General features: G+C 48.0%; 1 protein-coding gene across 1 annotated transcript; it reads right to left on the minus strand.

The window, feature by feature from the left end:
- Nucleotides 1–20,698: 20,698 nt before the first annotated feature.
- Nucleotides 20,699–21,342, minus strand: LOC125525960. Its single transcript, XM_048690962.1, has one exon. The coding sequence runs from the start codon at nucleotides 21,331–21,333 to the stop codon at nucleotides 20,749–20,751; it is 585 nt and encodes a 194-aa protein (XP_048546919.1). The 5' UTR covers nucleotides 21,334–21,342; the 3' UTR covers nucleotides 20,699–20,748.
- Between the last annotated feature and the right edge of the window lie 3,333 nt (nucleotides 21,343–24,675).

Below are 24,675 nucleotides of genomic sequence, written 5' to 3' on the forward strand. Positions count from 1 at the left end.
AATGGAGCTGAATTTTGTCATGCGGAGATGATTTGGATAGGAAAGAGTTCCCAAAAATTCCGAGGGCAATCAAGAATATATAAATAGCACTTCCTTCATAAAGTGTTGTTGTGAACAGAATAGGAAAATGAATATTTTTGAATTAGTTTTGAACTAGGCAAGGAAGGATTTTTACATATTTGATGAATATATGCCCCAAAGAATTTATGAGATTTTTTTGGGAATTTTGGGGATGATAGAAATATAGGTTGCTTCACAACCTAGGGCAAAAACTGCCACATGGACATGACACATAGGCAAAACTGATGAGATGGCGCCTAGTCATCACAACCCACCACAATCTACAAGGCTATGACCATCTATATTGGTCATTAATAACTAGAAAGAAGGCAGCGGATTAGCACTGTTTGCTTTGTGACCATTTTGTGTAAGGAAATTACGACCTTTCTGACCAAAATGGTCGCAATGGTTTAGGGTTTGGAGCCCCCTGAACAGCTTTTGACCAATTGGTCTAAAATGGTCATAAATTTATGACCAATTCTTCGAGGGTCACTGACAGAAGGTCATAAGTTAACATATTTCTTGTAGTGTACACGAGCACTTCAATGTTTTTTAAACTTATTTGAACTCCGGACTTCTTTTGTGTTCAGTATGCAGCATTCAAAGCGACGTCATCAATTTCCAACATGTTCTGACATCATTTGTGGTTTTTCAGTCATTTACCTAATTGTTTAGAGAGCTAAATGACCGTGAAATTGAAAGTCACAACAAAATGAATTCTGAAAATGTTGAAACTTGGCATGGTATCATCATTTCACCCGCATAGCATGTGCGAAAGAGTAGAGAGGGTCACGGCAAAAACTGGATGCACTTCGTGTATAAATTGGACAAACTCTTTCGGAGTATCAGGGTTTCGGACGAGAACTCATCTGTTACACGGGCACTTCAATGTTTTCTAAACTTATTTGAAGTCCGGACTTTTTTTGTGTTCAGTATGCAGCATCCAAAGCGACGTCATCAATTTCCAACATGTTCTGACATCATTTGTTGTTTTTCGGTCATTTACCTCATTGTTTAGAGAGCTAAATGACCGTGTAATTGAAAATCACTACAAAATAAATTCTGAAAATGTTGAAACTTGCAATGGTATTATCATTTCGGAGTATCAGAGTAGAGAGGGTCACAAAAAAATACTCAGAAATAAATAGAAGATAATAAATAAAGCAGAAAAGAAAAAACTATATAAAAATTACTCAAAAATAAATAGAAGAAAATAAATAATGCAGAAAAGAAAAAAACTATATAAAAAATTACTCAAAAATAAATAGAAAAAAATAAATAATGCAGAAAAGAAAAAACTATATAAAAAATTTGTTGGGGCGCTGCCTAGTGGGCCTGCCAGACCTAGGTTGTGCAAATGCAGGCCCAGAAGGGCCAGCAGACTCACAGGGCAGCGCGCCCTAGTTAGGCCCAGAAGACTGCTATATAGAGAAGCTCGAAGGAGCAGCCGCGGCTGGGTTTATAAACCAGTGCGGCTGCCCTTCGCTCGGCGAGGTGGGACTAAACATTGTGCATCGCCGGTGGCAGCGCACAACCATTAGTACCGGTTGGTGGCTCCAACCGGTACTAATGATTGGGCCTTTAGTACCGGTTCGTGGCATGAACCGGTATTAAAGGGGCCGTTTCCCGCCCCTTGGCCTAGCAAAAATTGGCCTTTAGTACCGGTTGGGGGCTCCAATCGATACTAAAGTCCCCTCCTATATATATGGCACTTACGAAAAAATCAGTTTCATCAACCACCACTTCTTCTCGATCCAACTTCTTCGCCGCGCCCGTCGCCCATCGCGCGCCGCCCCCGCCGCCCGTCGTCGCCGTCACCGCCGTCGCCCCCGCCACCCGTCGTCGCCATCACCACCGTCGCCCCCGCCACCCGTCGTCGCCGTCATCGCCGTCGCCCCCGCCGCCCGTCGCCGCCGCCTCGCCCACCGCCCGTCCCCGTCGCATCCCCCGCCGCCGCCCGTACGCCGCCGCCCCCCGCTCGTACACACACACAATATGAGATTTGATGATCTAATCAAAATATTACTATATAGAACTACCTACTTTATTTTAGTAAGAAATTAATAGAACTGATTTATTTTTAGTAAATGCTTAGTTGAATTAATAGAACTAGTTTATTTAGTTGAATTAATAGACTAGTAAGTGTTTAATGTTTCACCTATATATGAACATATGTTAGATATTAATGTCAAATGTTAGATGAATTAGATATAAATTATATGTTAGATATATATTTAATTTAGTTATATGAGATTTCATTATCTAATTAACATTTTATTATATAGAACTAGCTACCTTATTTTTAGTAAGAAAACTAATAGAACTAGTTTAGTTGAATTGGTTGAATTAATTAGTTGAACTAGTTAGTTGAATTAGTTCAATTAATTAGGTATATTTTTCGTAAGTGCTTAATTGAATTAATTAGTTGAACTAGTTGAATTAACAGAATTAGTTGAATTAATAAAACTAATAAGTGTTTAATGTTTCACCTATGAACATAGGAATGTCGTCTGACGACGAACACAATTTCATTATGTGCGAATACTGCGAAGACCAGCGCGGCCTGTGCGGCAGAAATTTTCTAGTTGATGATAGACGCTTCAGCATCAAGCTGGATGAGAATTTCGAAGTGGATACAGTAAGTCACAAGGACAAGTCTTTTTTCGTAATTAAGCATGACTTATACTTCATTTGCTTCAACTTTTAATTTTAATTTTTCACTATTCTACTAGCGTATCCCCTGCCATGCAAGAATTTTTGTCTTGGATAAGATAGGTTTCAGTCCTAACGAAACTATGGAGGTAAAAATAGTTTACTTAAAGACCGAGCATGGTTATACCTTCAACGTCAAATTATACAATGCAGACACATATACCTATTTTGAATGCAAAACTTGGCAAGCACTATGCAAGGCTTATGCATTTGAGCCTGATATGGTTATCACCTTTGATATTCGTCCGGAAGATGATATTGAAGGTAATAGAGACATCTGGGTCGATGTGCAGACGCCTCCAGTTCTACCATTGTGTGAGTTTCTCAACCATATTTATGTCTTCGATGTGAGATTATTTGAACCAGTTGAATAATTAATAGATCTCAATTTATATTGACAGCTTACTTCCAATCAAGCAAACATGTCCGGCGCTTGGTAGATAGGACCGTCCACTGTCCCGGGGTTGAACTAAACTGCAAGGAGACAAGTCATTATGTTTCATGGCTTGAGGATCTTGATGTTGTCAAGACAAATTTCTTTCCTGCACTTAGAAATGTTAGTACTCAAAATGTGCGACCAATAGTGTTCGTACTGAACTACGGTCACATATATTTAGGAAAGATGGTAAGATTTCTACTATTTCTCCTCAGTGCATCTTTTGCATACATTATTTTTTTAAGCTAAATTTCATTGCTAAGTATGTTACTCTACGATGTTCTTCAACAGGGACTCCCGATGAATGTTGTGCCTGATTGGATCGAGACTAAAGGTACCATGAATATTGTTAGCTTACGGCCAAGATATCCTACAATGCACTTTAGTGCATTCAGGATTTCTAATAGCGATAAATGCTTAGTAGTAAAAGACTGGAGCAAAATTGTGAACGATCATAGAGAAGTACTAGGGGGCAGCAATCAGAAGCGTAACCCATGATTAGGAGACAGGTTCATCTGCATGCTCCAATATGATGAATCAGCAAAGCTATACATGTTCTATGCTATTTTACCTGAGAGAGAGCAGCATGAGTGATTAATTAGCTAGTTCATGCTCTTAGTACTTGTCCTCTCATGTTCGTGTTCTTCGTCCTGAACTTAATCTCAAAGAGTGATTTGCTTTTGTGGTGTTATGAATGCTTATAATATCATTACCATGTTGAACTCGTTGATATCTTTGCTATGAAAACCGTTGGTGATGATATATATGATGCAAGAGTTTTTATATTAATATGATGATGATGAGTTATTATATCATTTATGAAAGAAACTGCATATTAGTTTCAACTGGATAGATTCTAGCTAAGTGATCAAGTATATGCCATATCCATATTACCTCGATCACTTAATTAGGTGATCAAGTATATATAATATGGATATGACATATACTTGATGACTTAGCTAGGATCCACGCATCCAGTCAAACTAATCTGCAGTACATTCACCTAATGATTTAACAACTCATTATAATGTAAAACAATCACTAAATTAAATTGAAAACACAAAATTAAAGTAAAAATAAAAATAAAACCAAAACACACCCAAACATTTAATACCGGTTGGTGTTACCAACTGGTACTAATGTTCTACACGCGCATGGAGCTGCCTCGTGCCACGTGGTTGCCCTTTAGCACCGATTCGTGCTGAACCGGTACTAAAGGGGGGGGGCTTTAGTGCCCACAATTTAGTGCCGGTTACTGAACCGGGACTAAAGGGCCTTACGAACCGGTGCTATTGCCCGGTTCTGCACTAGTGCATCTTGCTCCACCTCTGTCGCCCAGGACAGTTCTTGATGAAGACATGTACCTAGGGTAGGGACACGAACCTGACCGAAGAGTCCCACTCTAGGACACCCCTGGGAGAAATCATCTTTCAATCGACTTGAGGGCATCCCACTCGACAAGTTCAAGACACTCGACCAAGAAGCTATCACTCGACCATGAAACCAACCACTCGACCGCCGGAAGATTTGTAGTCACTCCGTAGGCAAACGGTCAGCAGTTAAGTAGTCTTCATGGTCATTACAGCACTTTATTAGAGGCGTTACCAGTAACGCCCCATCTTAAATGTACTTTAAACCCCGCATTACTGAGGGCAGGAGGGGGCCGGCGAATCTATATAAGCCACCCCCCTCCTCAGTAGGAAGGGTTCGCACCCCTGTAATCGATACACGCATAAATCCAGTCGACCGCCTCCGGGCTCCGAGACGTAGGGCTATTACTTCCTCCGAGAAGGGCCTGAACTCGTAAACCTCGCGTGTAACAGCTTCCCAATAGCTAGGATCTCGCCTCTCCATACTCACCCCCTACATCACTGTCAGAGTTAGAACCACGACAGTTGGCGCCCACCGTGGGGCAGGAATCTTAGCGCTTGGTTGGAGAAGTTGCGATCTTTTCCGATCCCTTTGATCATGGTTTCTTGCAGAGTTTTGGTGGAGAGCTGCAAGATCCGTCTCGGCACGCTTACCTTCATCGTCGACGACTCCGCCTGGCTTCAGGAGGCACCGCTCGACATCGACGCGCTCCCCGCCCGCGGCGCGACACATTTCCGCGCATGCGTTCGTGGCGTCCTCCTGCGGCAACCGTCGACCCAATATGGGTCGGCCCCCGTATCGTCTCCCCGCCCTGTCTCTCACCAGCGCAAGCGCTCCGGTCGGTCAAGACTTCAGCGGTGGGTGAGGCACGCCGTGGCCCGCCAATCGGCAGCCCCGCAAGTCGCGGCCATCGAGCCCGTCGAATCCCTCTACGGCCTGTTCGACCTGTCGACTGGCTCCATGGAGACCGCATCCGAATGCGACAGCAGCGATCCAGCGGCTGAGGTTCTGGCGGTCGACGGAACACACAGTCCCCCTGGTTTCCCTCGCACTGATGGAGGCGCGGGTGGGGGCGATCCGTCGCATCCCCACGACGAGTATCTCCCCGAACCTCTCACGTCATTGCAGCGAGAGGAGCTTCGCCGCCGGAACATGGACGCGCTCCGCACTCCTATCGTCGGAGAGACCCCCGAGGCCCGGGCCTTGGAAGGCGCGCATTTGGCCAACTTGGCCGAGCGCACTCGACTGGAGAATCTCCAGCGAGCACTCGACGAGCAAGCGCGTCAGCAGGCTCCCGAGTCTAGTCGACGCCAGCTCTTCCCGCCGACGCAGGTATATTGAACCCCAGTTCAGAATCTAGCCGCCGCGGCCCGTATAGCAGAATCGATTCAGCCCTCCCAGTCGGAGGCTGGCAGGGGCTTGTTGCAGATCAGAGCATTGCTCCGGGCGGCGGGAGACCAGAATTCCGCTGTCTCTCAGTCACGGAATAGGATCCACAGTCGGTCTGTCGCAACAGATACAGTCGAGTCAGCTCACAGCCCGAGATCATCCCCGAGGCGTGAAGGATGTGGTGGCCGTCATGATCAGTACAGGAGGAATGAGCAGTATGATCACCGATTCGACCGTGATGATCGACGTCGAGTGCCAACCCCTCCCCCGAGGAGTGGGTCATATGCGCCTCGACGGCAAGATGACAGACGCCCTCATAGTGTTGGGCAAAGGATTCCAGTCGACCCCAGAGACCCAGGCTTTGATGCAAGATCCATCCTCGTTCAAGGTTTGGTCGACAGGAACAGAGCTCATCGAGAAGGCTACAACAGAGATGCGCCTGCCGGCAGCAGAGTACGTGCTTCAGGGCCGGAGTGTTTCAGTCGAGCCATCAGAGCCGCGGTGATTCCTCCCAACCTCAGGTTGGCGACTGGAATCGGCAAGTTCACCGGTGAATCTAAGCCGGACACCTGGCTCGAAGATTACCGAGTGGCTGTACAAATTGGCGGTGGCAATGACGAGGTGGCCATGAAGCATTTGCCTCTCATGTTAGAGGGCTCGGCCAGAGCATGGCTAAATCAGTTGGCACCCAGCAGCATTTACACTTGGGAGGACCTCTCCCGAGTGTTTATCACAACCTTTGAAGGAACGTGCAAGCGACCTGCAGGCCTAACCGAGCTACGGTCTTGCGTGCAGAAGCCGAATGAAACTCTGAGGGAATACATCCAAAGGTGGATCACGCTACATCACTCGGTTGAGAACGTGCCGGACCATCAAGCGGTTTGTGCCTTCAAGGAAGGTGTTAAATACAGAGAGTTGAATCTGAAGTTCGGCCGAACTGGAGAGATGTCTCTGAATCGGATGATGGAGATTGCCACCAAGTATGCTAACGGAGAAGATGAAGATCGACTCCGGAGTGGCAAGCAGAAAGCAGTCGCCCAGGAAACCGGAGGCAATTCCGGTCGGAAGCAGAAACGGAAGGCCGAGCCAGCTGCTCCTGGGGAGGCCCTGGCCGTAGCCCAGGGAAACTTCAAGGGAAAATCCAAGGGCACCTGGAAGCCCAAGAAAGTCAAGGATCAAGACGGAAATGATGTTTTGGATCTGCCATGTCACATCCACACCAAGAAGGATGAAGAGGGTAATTTTATTTACCCAAAGCATACCACTCGACAGTGCCGGCTCCTGATCCAGCAGTTCCAAGGAAAACAGTCCAAGGATAAGGAAAAAGAGTCGGACAGAGTCGAGGGCAAGGAAGACAGTGACGATGGATACCCCCAAGTCAATTCCACCCTGATGGTTTTTGCCGATGTCGAAAGCAAAAGTCGACTGAAAGTCACTAACCGAGAGGTGAACATTCTTGCCCCGGCAACACCCAGTTACCTGAAGTGGTCCCAGACTGCCATCACATTCGACCAGTCTGATCACCCGACGCACATTGCCACCCCTGGGAGGCAAGCTTTGGTGGTCGACCCAATTGTTGAAGGCACTTGACTGACTAAAGTCCTGATGGATGGGGGCAGCGGCCTGAACATACTGTATGCTGAAACATTGAAAGGAATGGGCATTCCGATGTCCAGACTCAGCACCAGTAACATGAGTTTCCACGGAGTCATTCCTGGGAAGAAAGCCCAATCACTCGGCCAGATCTCTCTTGATGTGGTTTTCGGTGATTCAAAGAATTACCGCAAGGAAAAGTTGACATTCAAGGTTGTGGACTTCCAAAGTGCTTATCACGCCATTTTGGGCAGGCCAGCTTATGCGCGCTTCATGGCCCGACCATGTTACGTGTATCTCAAACTGAAGATGCCTGGCCCCAAAGGTGTGATCACTGTCACTGGCAATCGGAAGAAGGCGGAAGAGTGCTTCAGAAGGGCTCAAAGATTGCAGATGCTCAGATGGCAGTGGTCGAGCTGCAAGAGTACCAAAAGACTGCCGACCCAAGCGAGTTGCTACGAGCCAAGAAGCCTGCTTCAGAATCAGCTTTTCAGTCGTCCGGTGAAACAAAAACAGTCAACATTCACCCGACCGACCCCGACGCTGCTCCGACTCACATCTCAACAACGCTTGACTCCAAATAGGAAGAAGCGCTCATCCAGCTCCTCCGTGAGAACTGGGATATCTTCGCATGGAAACCCTCCGACATGCCTGGAGTTCCCAGGGGGCTGGCTGAGCACCGTCTACGGGTCGACCCAAAATTCAAGCCTGTGAAGGAACATCTTCGAAGGTCCGCCGTCCAGAAGAAGCAAGCCATTGGCGAGGAGGTGGCTCGGCTCTTAGCAGCAGAGTTCATCCGAGAAATTTACCACTCCGAGTGGCTCGCCAATGTCGTCATGGTCCCCAAGAAGGACAAGTCACTTCGCATGTGCATTGATTTCAAACATATCAATCGGGCCTGCCCGAAAGATCATTTTCCTCTCCCTCGCATCGACCAAATAGTCGACTCGACTGCGGGGTGCGAGAGATTGTCTTTTCTAGATGCTTATTCCGGATACCATCAGATCCGTCTGTATGGACCCGATGAAATCAAAACAGCTTTCATCACCCCATTCAGATGCTTCTGTTATGTCACGATGTCGTTCGGCCTCAAGAACGCCGGAGCCACGTTCATGAGAATGATTCAGAAGTGTTTACTCACTCAAATCAGTCGGAATGTGGAGGCGTACATGGATGATATTGTGGTCAAGTCACGCAAAGGTTCCGACCTGCGAGCTGACCTTGCCGAAACTTTTGCCAACCTCAGGAGGTATGATATCAAGCTCAATCCATCAAAATGCACATTCGGAGTTCCAGGCGGAAAGTTACTCGGTTTTCTCGTTTCCGAACAAGGGATCGACGCCAATCCTGAGAAAATTGGCACCATACTCCGGATGAAGCGTCTTGTGCGCGTGCACGATGTCCAAAAGCTTACAGGCTGCTTGGCCGCTTTGAGTCGATTCATTTCTCGCCTCGGTGAAAAGGCGTTGCCTCTCTACCGACTGATGAAGAAGTCTGACAAGTTCGAGTGGACTCCAGAAGCTGACGCAGCGTTTGCAGAACTCAAAGCTCTGCTCTCCACCCAGCCGGTGCTTGCTGCCCCAATCAGCAAAGAGCCTCTACTGCTGTACATTGCGGCCACGGGACAAGTTGTCAGTACAGTACTCACGGTCGAGCGGGAAGAAGAAGGAAAGGCCTTCAGAGTTCAGCGCCCAGTCTATTATCTGTCTGAAGTTTTGACCCCTTCAAAACAAAGATACCCTCACTACCAGAAGCTTGTATATGGGATTTACATGACCACGAAGAAGGTTGCACATTACTTCTCTGACCACTCCATTACAGTCGTCGGCGACGCCCCACTGTCAGAGATACTGCATAACAGAGATGCAACTGGTTGAGTGGCCAAGTGGGCAATTGAACTCCTTCCCTTAGATATCAGGTTTGAAGCAAACAAAGCTATTAAGTCCCAAGCAATCGCAGATTTCGTCGCTGAGTGGATTGAACAGCAGCTTCCGACTCAAGTTCACTCGGAGCACTGGACCATGTTCTTCGATGGATCTAAGATGCTAAATGGTTCCGGTGCTGGGGTAGTTCTAGTCTCCCCCCGAGGAGATAAGCTCAGATATGTTCTCCAGATTCACTTCGATTCCTCCAACAATGAAGCAGAGTATGAAGCACTTTTGTATGGGTTGCGCATGGCCATTTCACTCGGCGTCCGTCGCCTCATGGTCTATGGCGACTCAGATTTGGTGGTTAATCAGGTGATGAAGGAGTGGGACGTCAGAAGTCCAGCTATGACCGGTTATTGCAATGAAGTGAGAAAGCTAGAAAAGAAATTCGAGGGGTTGGAGCTTCATCACATCCCCCGACTGAAAAACCAAGCAGCTGATGACCTGGCCAAGATAGGCTCCAAGAGAGAAGCCATTCCCAGTAATGTGTTTTTGGAGCACATCTGCTCGCCGTCAGTCCAGGAAGATCCTTTCACAGAAGAAGCCCCACAACCGAAAAGTGCCACAGATCCGACTGAAGTCGAAGTTCCTGTTGTGGTCGACCTGATCATGGAAGTATTGTCCATCACTCCCGACTGGACGGTACCATACATCACGTATATCCTAAGGAAAGAGCTCCCAGAGGACGAGGAAGAGGCTCGGCAGATCGTCCGCCGATCCAAGGCCTTCACAGTCATAAAGGGGCAATTGTACAGAGAAAGCGCGACTGGAATCGGTCAGAAGTGCATAACTCCGGAAGAAGGTCAAATGATCCTTGATGAGATCCATTCGGGGACCTGCGGTCACCATGCGTCCTCTCGGACCATTGTGGCCAAAGCATACCGAGCAGGATTTTACTGGCCAAGAGCAAATGAGATGGCAAAGGAGATAGTTGACAAGTGTGAGGGGTGTCAATTCTACTCCAACATGTCCCACAAACCCGCATCAGCCCTGAAGACCATTCCACTCGTCTGGCCCTTCGCTGTCTGGGGACTGGACATGGTCGGCCCCCTGAGAACAGGCAGGAGCAGTTTCACCCATGTACTTGTGGCAGTCGACAAGTTTACCAAGTGGATTGAAGCTAAACCCATCAAGAACCTCGATGCTGGCACTGCTATTAGCTTCGTCAGAGGACTAACATTCAGGTTTGGAGTCCCTCACAGCATCATCACTGACAATGGGTCGAACTTCGATTCAGACCAGTTCAGAGCCTTTTGCGCCTCTCAAGGCACTCGTGTCGACTACGCATCAGTCGCCCATCCCCAGTCGAATGGACAAGCTGAAAGAGCAAATGGTCTGATCCTCAAAGGACTAAAGCCTCGGCTAATGCGTGACCTCAAACACGCAGCAGGTGCCTGGGTCGATGAGCTTCCGACAGTTTTGTGGGGATTAAGGACCACCCCTAACCGGTCGACTGGAAGAACCCCATTCTTTCTTGTTTATGGAGCCGAAGCCGTTCTGCCAAGTGATCTCCTTCACAACGCTCCCCGAGTCAAGCTCTACACCGAAGATGAAGCAGAACAGGCTCGGCAAGATGCAGTAGACCTCCTGGAAGAAGAAAGAGAGATGGCCATGATCATATCGACCATTTATCAGCAAGACTTGCGTCGATTCCATGCCCGACATGTGAAGAGTCGGGCCTTCCAAGAAGGAGATTTGGTCCTTCGAGTGGATCAACAGAAACCACACAAGCTTGCTCCTACTTGGGAAGGCCCCTTCATCATCACCAGAGTCCTCCACAACGGAGCGTATCACCTCTACAATGTTGATCGCCAGATTGACGAGCCGCGAGCTTGGAATGCGGAACTACTTCGCCCCTTTTACACTTAAGTTCCTTCCCATAAAGATGTAATAAGAGAAACTCCCGCAGTTCATCTTTGTCAAAATCAAGAGTGTTCCAATGATTGCTGTCACTTCTGTTTACATACGAGAACCCCCAGTGGGTGACTTAGCCGCGAACCCGTTTCGCCTAAGTTCAAAAAAATCCTACCGAGTAGAGAGCGAACCTCCCACTCGGGGGCTTAGCTGCAGTCCAGCACTCGCCTAAGTTCTCCTACGCAGAGACTTAGCTGCAGTCAGCACTCGCCTAAGTTTAAAAAATCCTACCGAGTGGAGAGCCAACCTCCCACTCGGGGGCTTAGCTGCAGTCCAGCACTCGCCTAAGTTCTCCTACGTAGAGACTTAGCTGCAGTCAGCACTCGCCTAAGTTAAAAAAAAATCCCACCGAGTGGAGAGCAAACCTCCCACTCGGGGGCTTAGCTGCAGTCCAGCACTCGCCTAAGTTCTCCTACGCAGAGACTTAGCTGCGGTCAGCGCTCGCCTAAGTTTGAAAAAACCTACCGAGTGGAGAGCAAACCTCCCACTCGGGGGCTTAGCTGCAGTCCAGCACTCGCCTAAATAGGAAACACTTCTCATTTCCCAAGGACGACGAGGGGCAGGTCGACCGCCACCTTCTCCTTCGGAGCTGCACCATGGACACAAAGTTATTTCAAGTGAAGATCAAATCCCACTCGACGGGTCATCCACAAAGAGATTCAACGACAAAGCAAGTTCAAATAAAGCCTAAAATATCCGAGAGCCCTCAGATCAAAGTACTCGAGCCCACAGCTCGGCAGAGTTTAACTATTACACTTCCACTCGGCATTCCAAGGCAAATTTAAGGCAGAGTCTGACGGATTACAAAATACACTCGGCATCCCGAGGCAAATTTTTTCATTCCTCAGGAGGAGGAGGACTGGCAGGAGCGACAAACTCATCCAAGTCGATCCCATCTACGATACGGGTAGCAGCAGCAATGAATGTCTCCATGAAGTCCTGGAAGTTGTGCTTCCTCGTGTTGGCGACTTGGATGGTGGCCAGCTTCTCCTCCCGCACCTCCTTACAGTGGACGCGGACCAGGGACAGAGCCACGTCAGCGCCACACCGAGCTGAAGACTTCTTCCACTCCTGCACTCGGTCAGAGATTCCATTGAGTCGAGTCATCAGAGACTCGAGATCATTCTGGAGCGTAGATTCCGGCCAAAGTGTCGGGTCGATCCGCGTCATGGCAACCTTCAGTCGAGCCAAGTAATCCACGACGCCGTCAACACGAGACTCCAAACGGAGCACGTTCATTGCGGCGTCGTCCTTCACAAGGGAGTTAACTGGGTCCAAGCTCGGCTCCACTCGACTGGTCTCCTCTTCAAAATTCTGGCAAAGCTCTGCATACAAGATTCAAGGATAAGACAATTTTCACAGAATGAGTCGACTCAAAAACCAGTCGGAACTGAATGCGCACCTCCAAGCTTAAGGTACAACTTCTTGGCAAGGCTCCCCAAGTAGCTCTCCAGGTCGTTTCTCCCGCGAGCGAGGCCTTCCAGCTTCTCGCTCAGGGTGAGGTTCTCCTTCTTCCAACGTGAACACTCCCTGTTGGCCTCATTCAGAGCAGTCTTGAGCTTGGTATTCTCTTGTTCTAAGTGGTCGACCGAAGCTAGCTTCTGTGCGGCCAGAGCGGTCTTGTCATCAGCCTCCTTGCGGGCGGCAGCCAAGTCCTGATCCTTCTTCGCCAGAGCTTCTTTCAGTGTTTCTGCAAAAACGATGATTGAGTCAGAGAAAGCGAAGAGATACTAACCAGTCGACGAAGGCGTCTTACCTGCGGCGCCGTCTCTGACCTTCTGCAGCTCCGTCCTGGCCAGCTCCAGATCGAGGTTCATTTGGATTTGCTGCTTCTCCAAGTCAGCCAAGCGGGTTCCAAGATCACAAGATTTCTGAAGTCAAAGAGGAGGAGTTACAATTTCAAAAAAAAAGCAACAAAGACAATAAATACTAAGACTATGGTCGACTGCCAGCAGTCCACCTTAGTCTCGGGGACTACACCCAGTGGGTGCACTTAGCGTGCCCCCACCGGTTCCTATCCCACCCATCCGACCCCCGAAGTCGAGTCAAAGACAAGTTGCTTCCGAGCAGCTAAGAGACAATAAGCCTACACCCAGTAAAAAAAGAGAGAGAAAGACGTCGACTGCCCGCAGTCGACAGAGTGAAGAAACTCAACTACGACTCAATTTAAAGACCACAGCCGACTGCCAGCAGTCGACCGTAGTCTCGGGGACTACACCCAGTGGGTGCACTTAGCGTGCCCCCACTCGTCCAAGAATTGGCAAACACACCGATTGGGTGTACAAACTTAAAGACCTTCGGAAAAGAGAATCTTCAAAGGACATACCAAAACAGACCAAGTGTTGAAGTCGACTGACCTGGACATTGCTCTGAAGAGCCGAGCTTGCGTCGTAAGCCGCCTGGCAAGCCTCCCGAGCCACTTTCACCTGTTCCATCATGACTCCGGCCTGGCGTACAGCCTCCTTCGCAGCAGCCGCTTGGTCCTCAGGGACGGGGTACGCAGCAAAAAGCAAAGACGGATCTGCAGTCGACGTTGAAGGCTGCACACTCGTCAAAGGAACAGCGAAAGTCACGGAAGCCCGAGTGGGTTCGCCATCATCCCGAACTGCAGCCTCAGGCGCGGGAGTGGATTGCGGAGTCTTGCCAGCCAACACCTTCTTCTTCCTCTTCACCCTCAGCGGTGCGTCGTCGTCGTCGTCCGGGAGGTCGATAACATGAGGAGGAGCTGCAAGGAAAACATTCAATCGACCAACGCTTCAGTCGACTCGTAAGCAGGACGGCAGTGATCGTACCAGGGTTGGAGGTGACAGCGTCCTCCATTTCTTGGTCGTCGTTCCTGGCAGAGACCTCAGAAGTTGCACCACTACAAATCTCAAAAGATTAGTCAGTTGGCCCAGCGAATCGACCAAGGATCCGTCCACAGTCGACAAAGGAAAGCAAGTGTTGTTGTTACCCCGAAATGGTGGGAACAGCTATCTTCATCTTGGGCAAGGCCTTGGGCGGCTTAGATGGTGCCGTTCGTGGGTGCTTGGGAGCCTTCCCGGTCGGCGGAGGAGAAGAAGTCCGAGGGCGTTTCGACGACTGCCCAATAGGAGCGGTCGCCTTGCCACGTTCCTATGCTGGATCATGGGCGAGCTTGGACCGTCCCTCCGGGCGGGGAGGTTCAGCCTCCTCCTCCTCTTCACTGGAGAAGATGTCGTCGCCCTCCTCTCCCTCACCGTCGGACTCCCACTCGACCTGGTCGTCCCCGCTCTCGCCTCCGCTCCCCTCACCTTCCTCGGTCGGCCCTTGTGCCCCGCTGGGCGTCGAGTACATCTCAGTGGTAGCCTGGAGGACAACGGACAGGACGAAAGTCAGTCGACTTGCATAAAGAAGACTAATACAGAAGGCCAGATATCCGACACAAAGACATACCTGATCCACCTCATATGAGTTGTCGAGTGGAATCACCCTTCTGGCTCCTCGGGGGTTGTCTTTGTTCCCCGTGATGCTTGACAGCCACCCCTCCAGCATCTCATAGGTGACCTCCTCCGGGTGGATTCGAGTGGTGTCGTCGAGGCCAGAATACAGCCACATCGGATGGTCTCGCGCCTGGAGCGGTTGGATGCGCCTCTGGAGAAAGACCTCTAACAGGTCCATCCCAGTCACCCCCTCACGGACAAGTTCAACCACTCGACCCGCCAATACTTTGACTTGGGCACTTTCCTCCGGCGTGACTTTTAGAGAGATAGGCTTCTCGGCTCGGTCGAGTGAAAAAGGAGGAAGACCGGTCGACTATCCGGGGGTCGCCTGGTCCTGGCAGTAGAACCAGGTCGACTGCCAGCCGCGGACCGACTCCAGGAAGGTGATAGAAGGGAAACAGCTCTTCCCCCTCATCTGGATCGCCAGACCCCCGCACAACTGGATGACTTGCGTCTTCTCGTCACTCGACTTGGCTTTCTTCACCGACTGAGAGCGGCAAGTAAAGATATGCTTGAAAAGCCCCCAATGCGGACGGCAACCCAGGAAGGCCTCGCACATAGAAATGAACGCGGCAAGGTAGACTATGGAGTTGGGGGTAAAGTGATGGAGCCGCGCTCCGAAGAAATTCAAGAAGCTCCGTAAGAATGGGTGGGGAGGCAGAGAAAACCCTCGGTCGATGTGGGTGGCGAGGAGCACGCACTCACCGTCGCGGGGTTGCGGCTCGATCTCCCTCCCCGGGAGACGCGCGGCCTCATGGGGAATGGCTCCTCCCTCGACCATGTCGTCGAGGTCTTCCTGCCGGAGCACCGATGGCATCCAATCGCCCTGAATCCAACCCTTGGGCAGGGTGGTCCGGGAGGAAGATCCACCTCGCGAAGACTTCTTCCCCTTCCCCATCGCCGCCGCCTTCTTCGCGCGCTCCAAAGCAGTGGTCTTGCCCTTCACCATCGTTGCCGGAGAGATCTCGCATGGGCTCGCAGCGCTAGGGTACGGCCGGGGGTCGCAGGAGGGCTGGCGAAGGAAGAGAGGAAGAAGGAAGGAGAAGAGAGCGCACGGCTTAGAAACCCCGAGCCGGCAACTTATAAGGGGCCGTTCTCGAGTGGCTGACCGGTAGGCCCAGGCCATCCAGTCAAATCCCGCAACAGACGCGCGCGCAGTACGTGGCGAAAAAGGCGACGCGGAGATCGAGGAACTTCCGCTTTATCGCTTCCGATCACTGCGGCTGCTCCCGTCCCGCGCGCTTCCCAAAATCCAAATCCCGCGACATCCGCGGGCCGCAGAACAACTCGCTAAGGAACAGAAGACCCCGATCGCGCCGGCACTCGGCACGGCACAAACAAAGAAATTCACTCGACAGAAGGCCTGGAATGGATCAAGGCGACTGAAAAAGGTTGGCAACGTCATCCGTGACGATTGTCCCGAAACGAGGCGCTCACATAGCCCGAAGAACCAGTCGGAAAGATCTCCAACTCTTTCCCCACTCTAACCTCGATCCATTCGGGGGCTAATGATGAAGACATGTACCTAGGGTAGGGACACGAACCTGACCGAAGAGTCCCACTCTAGGACACCCCTGGGAGAAATCATCTTTCAATCGACTTGAGGGCATCCCACTCGACAGGTTCAAGACACTCGACCAAGAAGCTATCACTCGACCATGAAACCAACCACTCGACCGCCGGAAGATTCTGTAGTCACTCCGTAGGCAAACGGTCAGCTGTTAAGTAGTCTTCATGGTCATTACAGCACTTTATTAGAGGCGTTACCAGTAACGCCCCATCTTAAATGTACTTTAAACCCTGCATTACTGAGGGCAGGAGGGGGCCGGCGAACTCTATATAAGCCACCCCCCTCCTCAGTAGGAAGGGTTCGCACCCCTGTAATCGATACACGCATAATCCAGTCGACCGCCTCCGGGCTCCGAGACGTAGGGCTATTACTTCCAAGGGCCTGAACTCGTAAACCTCGCGTGTAACAGCTTCCCAATAGTTAGGATCTCGCCTCTCCATACTCACCCCCTACATCACTGTCAGAGTTAGAACCACGACAGTTTTAAGTCACCTTCTCTACTATCTCCGCCACAAGGGGCAGCCATTGATGGAACACCACCACATGGTGCTTGGTAAAAAAGTTCGCAAACAAAACTATAGCAAGAAAATAAATAAATAAGAAAACAACAAGAACCAACCCTAGTCTTCTACACATATCTTCTCAATCGTTAAGCTCTCTAGGAATAGGGCCTACGAGAGCTTTAGTGTTTTTTTAAAGTGGGCCCCACATCTAGTCGGGTCATGGGTCCCCCATGACACTATGAGAATGAGGAACAGACATTCTCACGTTGGCCAAAATTTAGTTTGATGCATGTTGTCCCACCACTATTTGGTTGTATAGGCAAGGAGCCTACAACAACTGTTGTATTCGAGGTGTTGTTGTATTTGGTCAAAATAGCTCTATTACGGCACCCTGCGACAACATGGGCCGTCCATTCGTGAAATCTAACTGTGGATTCAAAAGATGTTTGTGAATCTAAAGATTATTCTAAAATTCTAAGCTTCCTCGGAATGTTGGTTCTTGGTGCATTGGGCATTTGGGGTCGTTAGTGGGCCCACCTATAAGCGGATATTTTCCATGTTTAGGTTGTTTGGGCCCCTTTGCATGTTGTTGCGACCACCGTATGGTGTTCTTTGTGTTACGTCTCGGCATCTATTCTTTGAATGTGGTCGATTGGTTTTGTGGAATACAAAGAAGCTTACGTAACGATACGACAACCACACACCGAACAATTCCATCTTCCTCTAAAAACAATAACGCCTCGAGCAGCAAGCCAAGTTGGTGCCGATATAAGAAAACACCACGACACCCAGCATAATTAAAGTCCAACCCACCATAGACAAAACAAAATTGAAACAACCGACCATAATAACCAAGAGGCTAAGAGCTTCGGTCCCATGTGTAACACACACGATGTCAAGTAATCACACACTATATCGCGACCTTTGTAGCGCTTTGTGTGTATTGCGCTGGAAAAAAAATTCTTGGTCGGTTTTTCAGTTGAATTTTTATTTTTGTTGGATTTTATATTAAAATCCATTTTATAAAGTATTCAATAATTTATTTAATTTGTGAATTTCCAAAAAAATCACAAATTTTATAAAACGTTCATGAATTTAGATAATAATCAAAATTTTGAAAAATGTTCGCGAATGTAAAACTTATTCATGAATTAAAAATGTTCACAAGTTTTAATAAATGGTCATGAGTTTTTAAAAAGTGTTCATGGATTTAAAAAATGGTCACGATATAAAAATTCTTCATGAATTTTACGAAATTGATCATAAATTTGGAAAACATTTATGAGCTTAAAAGAGAGAAGAAGGATTTAAAGTGTGCTCGTGATTTTCAGAACATAATCATAACTTTTAAAATTATTCACGTACTAAACACTCGAAAAATAAAAATAGGAAAAATATATAAAAAGAAACATGAAAAGAACAAAAAGAATGGGGGCTGCTACGCGTCGGCCGGTGGATCTTTTAAAAAGATCCGCCGCCTCGCGAGCCGTCGAATCTGACACAAATTTAGCGGGCGAACGTCTTTTCACTGCTTTGCAACAAAGAGGTTGTTGCAGAAACATTCGTAATAGAGTTCTTGTTGCTGATTTTTTGCAATGGAGTTCATGTTGCGGATTTATTTTTTGCAACAAAAGTGATGTTGCAGAAGTGGACGGCGGCCTTGCCATGGACGGTGGCGAGCGGAGGTCATCTTCTTCATTACCAAATAGCAGTAGGAGCGGGCGCCATCAATCGAGAAGAGGAAGGAGGAAAGATGGTGGCGGCGGAGGCGGCCGGCAACCGCGACTGCGGAGCGCGTGCTCGCCGGCGTCCGCGGCGGTGCAGCTGGGGTGTTTGGCGGTGGCGCGGCTGCAGCACCTCGTCTGGATGAAGGAGAGATGCAAGAAAATGATGGGCTTATCATGAAGTATGATTGGATCTGGTAGTTGTTTCGGGAAGGTGGAGACTGCAAGCCCACTGAAACGTGTCGTGTGCACAAGACGGCGGACGAAAAGAACGTGATCCGCCGGGTGATTTTAATCATTTCCGAAGAAAAAAAACCGGTACAGAAAGAGCAAAACCTTTCCAATACCAGAAACACCGTCCTACATGGCAGACGCACAGTGCCATCGGTTTTACCATGTTTGCTCGACCGCCTCCGCAATATGCATGGAGTATCCGTTTGCCATAGTAACTCTTGAGAGAAACATATAATTAATTCCACAGAACAACGACAAGGCAAAGCGCGTGTTATGCTCAAGTGGTCCACTATACCCTGATCTGCCACTGACGTTGGAGTATCTCTAACCAATCCCTCAAAAGGCATTAGAGGAGGATAAATTCAGTTTTCCTCCTGTAATCGGCACCTAATCGATCCCTCAAAAGCTTTAGAGGGGGTTATTACTCAAGTCGCCTCTCGGTCCCTAACTAGACAGCGGCCGGCTAGAGTATTTAATCAAAAATATCACATTTTATAAAAACGTGACAGAAAACTACCATTTTACGATTTTGTGCGGAAAACTATCACTTTTGTCCTAATTCGTGACAAAAAACTACCAAGTCTCGAAACCGATCGCTTCACCCGTGCTAAGTATCAAACTAACCAGTCGGTCCCATGTTTCAGACGTCACGGTGGCCAACCGATGCCTGCCGCACGTTAACGGCGCGTCCGCGGTCGGAAACGGTGTCGTCAGAGGATCAACATCAAATGGCCGGTCCCACGTTTTGGTGCATTGAACACAAACCGACAACCGCCGTTTCCGACCGCGGACGCGCCGTTAACACGCAGCGGGCGTCGGTTGGCCACCGTGGCACCTGAAACGTGGGACCGAGTGATCGGTTTGGTGCTTAGCGCGGGTGAAGCGACCGGTTTTGAGACTTGGTGATTTTTTGCCACGGATTAGGACAAAAATGGTAGTTTTCCGCACAAAATCGTAAAGTGGTAATTTTCTGTCACGTTTCCGTGAAATGTGATAGTTTTTGGTTAAATACTCGCTAGAGTAAAACAATCGCTTTGAAGATGCCCCCGCACCTCCCGCTCCATCCGCGTCGCCATAGTCCAACCCAGGACTGCTGCCACTACATTGCACCGTGGTCTGCCCCTTGTCGGTAGCCCTCAAAAGTTTCATCATGTTTGATGTACCAAAGTTTCAGATTTTTTAATAGGTTTTGAATGTACTATTCATAGAGGGTGTAGGGGCACCCCGGTGCTGAAAATCTTGTATCTGTATGAATTCGAGCGGGACAACACACAAACAACAGGAAACGGAGCCCGAGAGGCGGGAAGAGATGCGGTTCACCTTGGGGTGGTCAATGGTGAGTTGGGTGAGGGTCTAGGAAGCAAAACAACGATGAGAGCGAGGTGGATGGGCGGTGACTGGAGCTCGAGATGCAGTAGACGAAGATGAGGTAGAGGAGGCGACTTATGCGTTGTTGCCTCTGGGACAGAGGAAACCAGCATCGGCGAAGAACAGGGACATGGCCACACATCATGGGGTCGCTGATGACGGGTCCTCCTCGCCAGTGTTGCTCGTCCTGACATGGTCACCATCGTTGTGCGAAGATGCATTGCAAGTGTTCGATGAAATATATGAACCATACGTAAGTTTTAGGGAGTTGAGTTTAGGAGTTCGGTTAGAAACCACACTTTTTTAAGGAGCAAATATACTTGTCTAAAGGATATTTGGTAGTTTACTCCTCTAAATTATATGGGGTCGATTAACAATGCTCTTAGATCATACTTGTGAAACTAGCTATATAGCGGTGTAGCCAAACCCTGCATATTTATTTATTGCTCTTCTGTGTACATACCATCTCTATATCTGCCGTACGCTCATATGCCTAGTAGTTTACTATCAAGCATGTGAATCAGCAGTAGTTTGTATCGGTCGGCCCAGACCAAGTCATACAGCGGCGTCGACTTCAGAGGCGGCCGCATCAGCCGGATCCAGCAGCTCTCCAAGCTCTTCACCCCACGTGCAAACTCGTCGGCAACCCCCACGAAGCGGCAGTTGGGCAGCATCTCTTTGGCGACGTGGTTGATAGAGCTTCTCGCCGCGGCGTAGTCGTTCAGGCACCCCTCGTAGGCGTCCCTCTCCTGGCCAGAGAGCGAGGTGTTCTGACTGAGCTGGTTCCTCGCGGCGAGCCGCGTGGCGTCCATGGATTCCACGGCGAACCGCGCGGCAAGGATCACGTACCCGGTGGCCCCCTCCTTTTGCGACCTGGACATGTCGACGCCGCCCCAGACCATCACATGGATGCAGAGATCTTGCAAGAGCTTCGTGCCGCACGACTGGCCGCAGGCAGAAGACCCGTCCAGCGACAGCACGCCAGGGCAGTCCGTGCTTGCGGCGGCCATGCCAAGGGGTGCCAGGAGGAGGAGAATGATCTTCACCATAGTCATAGGGAGTGTGCGCATCTCTCTCTCTCTCTCTCTCTCTCTCTTCGTGGGGAGATGTTTCTTCGTGAGTGCAAAGTATCTATACACATCGTTCGCACTGCTTGTAGCATTAGTTGATTGTGTGTGCTTTAATAGATTAATTAATATATTTCATTTAATGACTTATGTGGACCAGCATGACAAGATAGCATGCATTGCAGATTCCACGCGCATGACAGTTGAGGAGTATATATGGTATAAGAAAATTTGGATTTGTATATTTTGCATTAATATTTCAATATATTCTACATAAATGATGGTATAGGGGTGGGCATTGGGTTTCTATGATTAATTTGGTTCGGTTTATTCCGGTTTTTATTTTTTAGTTTCTGTAAATGAGCACCAAAATAATCAAAATGAAAAAGAAAAACAAACTTTATGAACTGAAATTGTTCGGTTAACCGAAAAACCGAAGTCTATGTGCACCATCGATAAAGCAACGCCAAAGTCTCACATCACATGGCAGCAAAAGTATTTCCATTTTGAGCCAATAAAATCCACCATTTATCGAAAGGGTGTTGCTACGCGTCCGCCGGCCGATGTTTACATATTGTCCGCCGTCTCGATAGTCGTTGGATGCCCGAACTGATAGCCTTCTGATGTAGTGTCTACGTCCGGCATGCCCACTGGTTACTTCCCGCAACCAACACTCTATTATAGAAAACAAGCCTGCATGCCCACTCATTACTTTCCGCAACAAACACTCTGTTGTAGAAACAAGACCACATGCCTACTCGTTCCTTCCCACAACAAATGCCCTGTTGCAAAAACAAGACCGCATGCCCACTCGTTACTTCCCGCAACAAACGCTTTGTTGCAGAAACACTCTGCAACTCTGTTGCAGAAATAAGAGAAATAGCAGGGAGCGCCACCATTACCACATCGGCGACAAAATGGGAGAAGGGGTGTCTGAACTGTACCTGCTTGAGTCGTTGCCGGCCACCGCTGATCCCGAGCCAGTTGTCGATGCCACCGTGTTGGATAAGCCCTGGTCGCCCAACGCCTTGCGCCGCCGCGTCTGCCGCCCTCCCAAATCAAGCTGCTCACACTCCCAGCCATACGAGCCCACGCTGCTGTAGGATGAAACCCCTCTTCTATTATCCAGTTGCAGGAATGGATGTCCTGAAACAAGAGGTGAGTTGCAGGAAACGGACACGCCTCCAGCGGATGCGGGAGTGCTCTCTACCGTCTGATAAAAGATAGATCGGACAGCTACAAAGCTGACGGACAGGCTTGCGCGATCGGCCGGTAGAAGGTAAGATTTTCCCTTATCGAAAAAAGTCTAGTACTTTCATCAATCTGGATTCTCTGAGTCCTTCATGGAGGAATACACTATCCATATATACACAAGTTGCATACAAACCAACATTAGTACTAATATTTTTTAAGCCTATCTAGTTATGGAGTCGTGGTGCCACAAATGACGAGTAGACATGATGCCACGCGAGATTGGTATCCACGCTACTCATTTTTGCATGATTCGTGTTACCCAGCAGGTATATGATTATTCTAAGAGCCTAGAAATATTGCATAGAGGTTGTATTTCACAGATAATAAATGAGTATGGAAAAAAAATTATATAAGACCAGGTCTCACGGGTTAGCATGTGAGACCTATCCTGATGGATGACACATGGCATTCTTAAATTATAAAGCATCTAATCCCCTCTGATTTCAAATAGGGTGGGATAGATGCTTTGTAATTTGTAAATGCCATGTGTCATTCATCAAGGTGTGTCTCACATGTTAACCTGTGAGGCCTGGGTCTTATATAATTCTTTTCCATTAGTATGGCCCACATGGCTGCACGTTCAGTTAAAACCTCATTGATGGTCATCATTCCTCTAACGGTAGCTTTGACCCAAACGAATACTAGTTTCTCCTCTTCATCATGCTCCGGCAGAAACTCCTTCAGCTTGAACCCATTCGTTTAATGAGCTTCATTTTTTGTTGTAAACGGCTGGCAGAACTTCAAAGAGCCCATCATCTTTTAAATGCAACGTGCAAACGATCCAGGAACTCCTCTCTCACTCATCCTGCTTCTAGTTCTTTTGACTTAGTTCACGTGCATATTTAGATAGAACTCATCCATTGAGATGTGGAGCTCATTTTGGAAAAAGATGGAAATGTAGAGCTGTTGTTGTTGTACTGCAGTACATATTCCTCCTCCTCCTCCTCTCTCTCTCTCTCTCTCTCATCCATAGAGATGTGGAGCTCATTTTGGGAAAAATGGAGATGTGGAGATGTAGGGTTGTTGTTGTTGTTGTTGTTGTACATTCCTTCTCTCTCTCTCAATGTTTTAAATAGCGGGCTTTGGTATATAGCGGCAGCCCTTAAAAACAGCTATAGCGAGGCTATAGCGGCAAATTATACATGAAATCAAATAGTGGCAACATGAAAATCGTCAATTAAAAATGTTCATGGATTTAGAAAAACTTCACAAATTTGAAAAAACGATCAATGAGTGTAGAAAAAGTTCATCGATTTTAAAAAAACCATCAATTTTGAAAAAAGTTCATCAAATTTGAAAAAGTTCACCAATTTCCAAACAAGATTTCATCAAATGAAAAAGTTGATCGATTTTGAAAAAAATTGTCAAATTTGAAAAAATAAATCATCAAATTTGAAAATTAGTTCATCAATTTTTAAAAAAATATTTCATCAAATTTAACAAAATTTCATCAATATTGGAAACCAGTTTATCAAATTTAAAAAATGTTCATCAATTTCCCAAAAAAAAGTTCATCAAAAAACTAAAAAAGTTCTTCGATTTTGAAAAAGGTCAGTCAAATTTGAAAAAAAAAGTTCATCAAATTTGAAAAATAGTTCATACTTTTTCAAAAAAGTTCATCAAAAAATGAAAAATGTTAATAGATTTGAAAAAGGAAGAAGAGAAAAAACAGAAAACAGGAAGTGGGAAAAAGGAAATGGAAAAAGAAAAGACGAAAGAAGAAAGGATAGGAAAAGATTTAACTTATCACAGTGGCCTGGGTGGCATTGTGTTTAATGTAGCGTCCCTTGATGTAGGAGGTCGCTGGTTTGATTCTCCCGCCTGCGCTACTTTTTGCGGTATAAAAAACATGTAACCAAAGGGGAGATAGGCCGGCCTGTTAGTAGCGAAGGAAGGGAGGGGTGTGCGCGCCTGTTTGCAGGAATGCACGCTTAAATCACTGAATAGGAAATGCTTACGTAACAGTTGTTTGGTGTTAATAAAGTGCGCCCAAGGGCATTCCTTAAAAAACAAATTAAGTTTAGCCTACATCCAAAACAACACAACAAACATGTGATGCCATGTGAACCAATATGAGGTTGGATGGTTAGA

This window comes from Triticum urartu, chromosome 7 (assembly GCF_003073215.2).
Source record: "Triticum urartu cultivar G1812 chromosome 7, Tu2.1, whole genome shotgun sequence".
NCBI classification, from domain to species: Eukaryota; Viridiplantae; Streptophyta; class Magnoliopsida; order Poales; family Poaceae; genus Triticum; species Triticum urartu.

What these genes read in the sequence shown, in the direction of transcription:
- LOC125525960 (XM_048690962.1), bottom strand. Translation starts at nt 21,333, where the DNA reads ATGCGCACACTCCCTATGACTATGGTGAAGATCATTCTCCTCCTCCTG.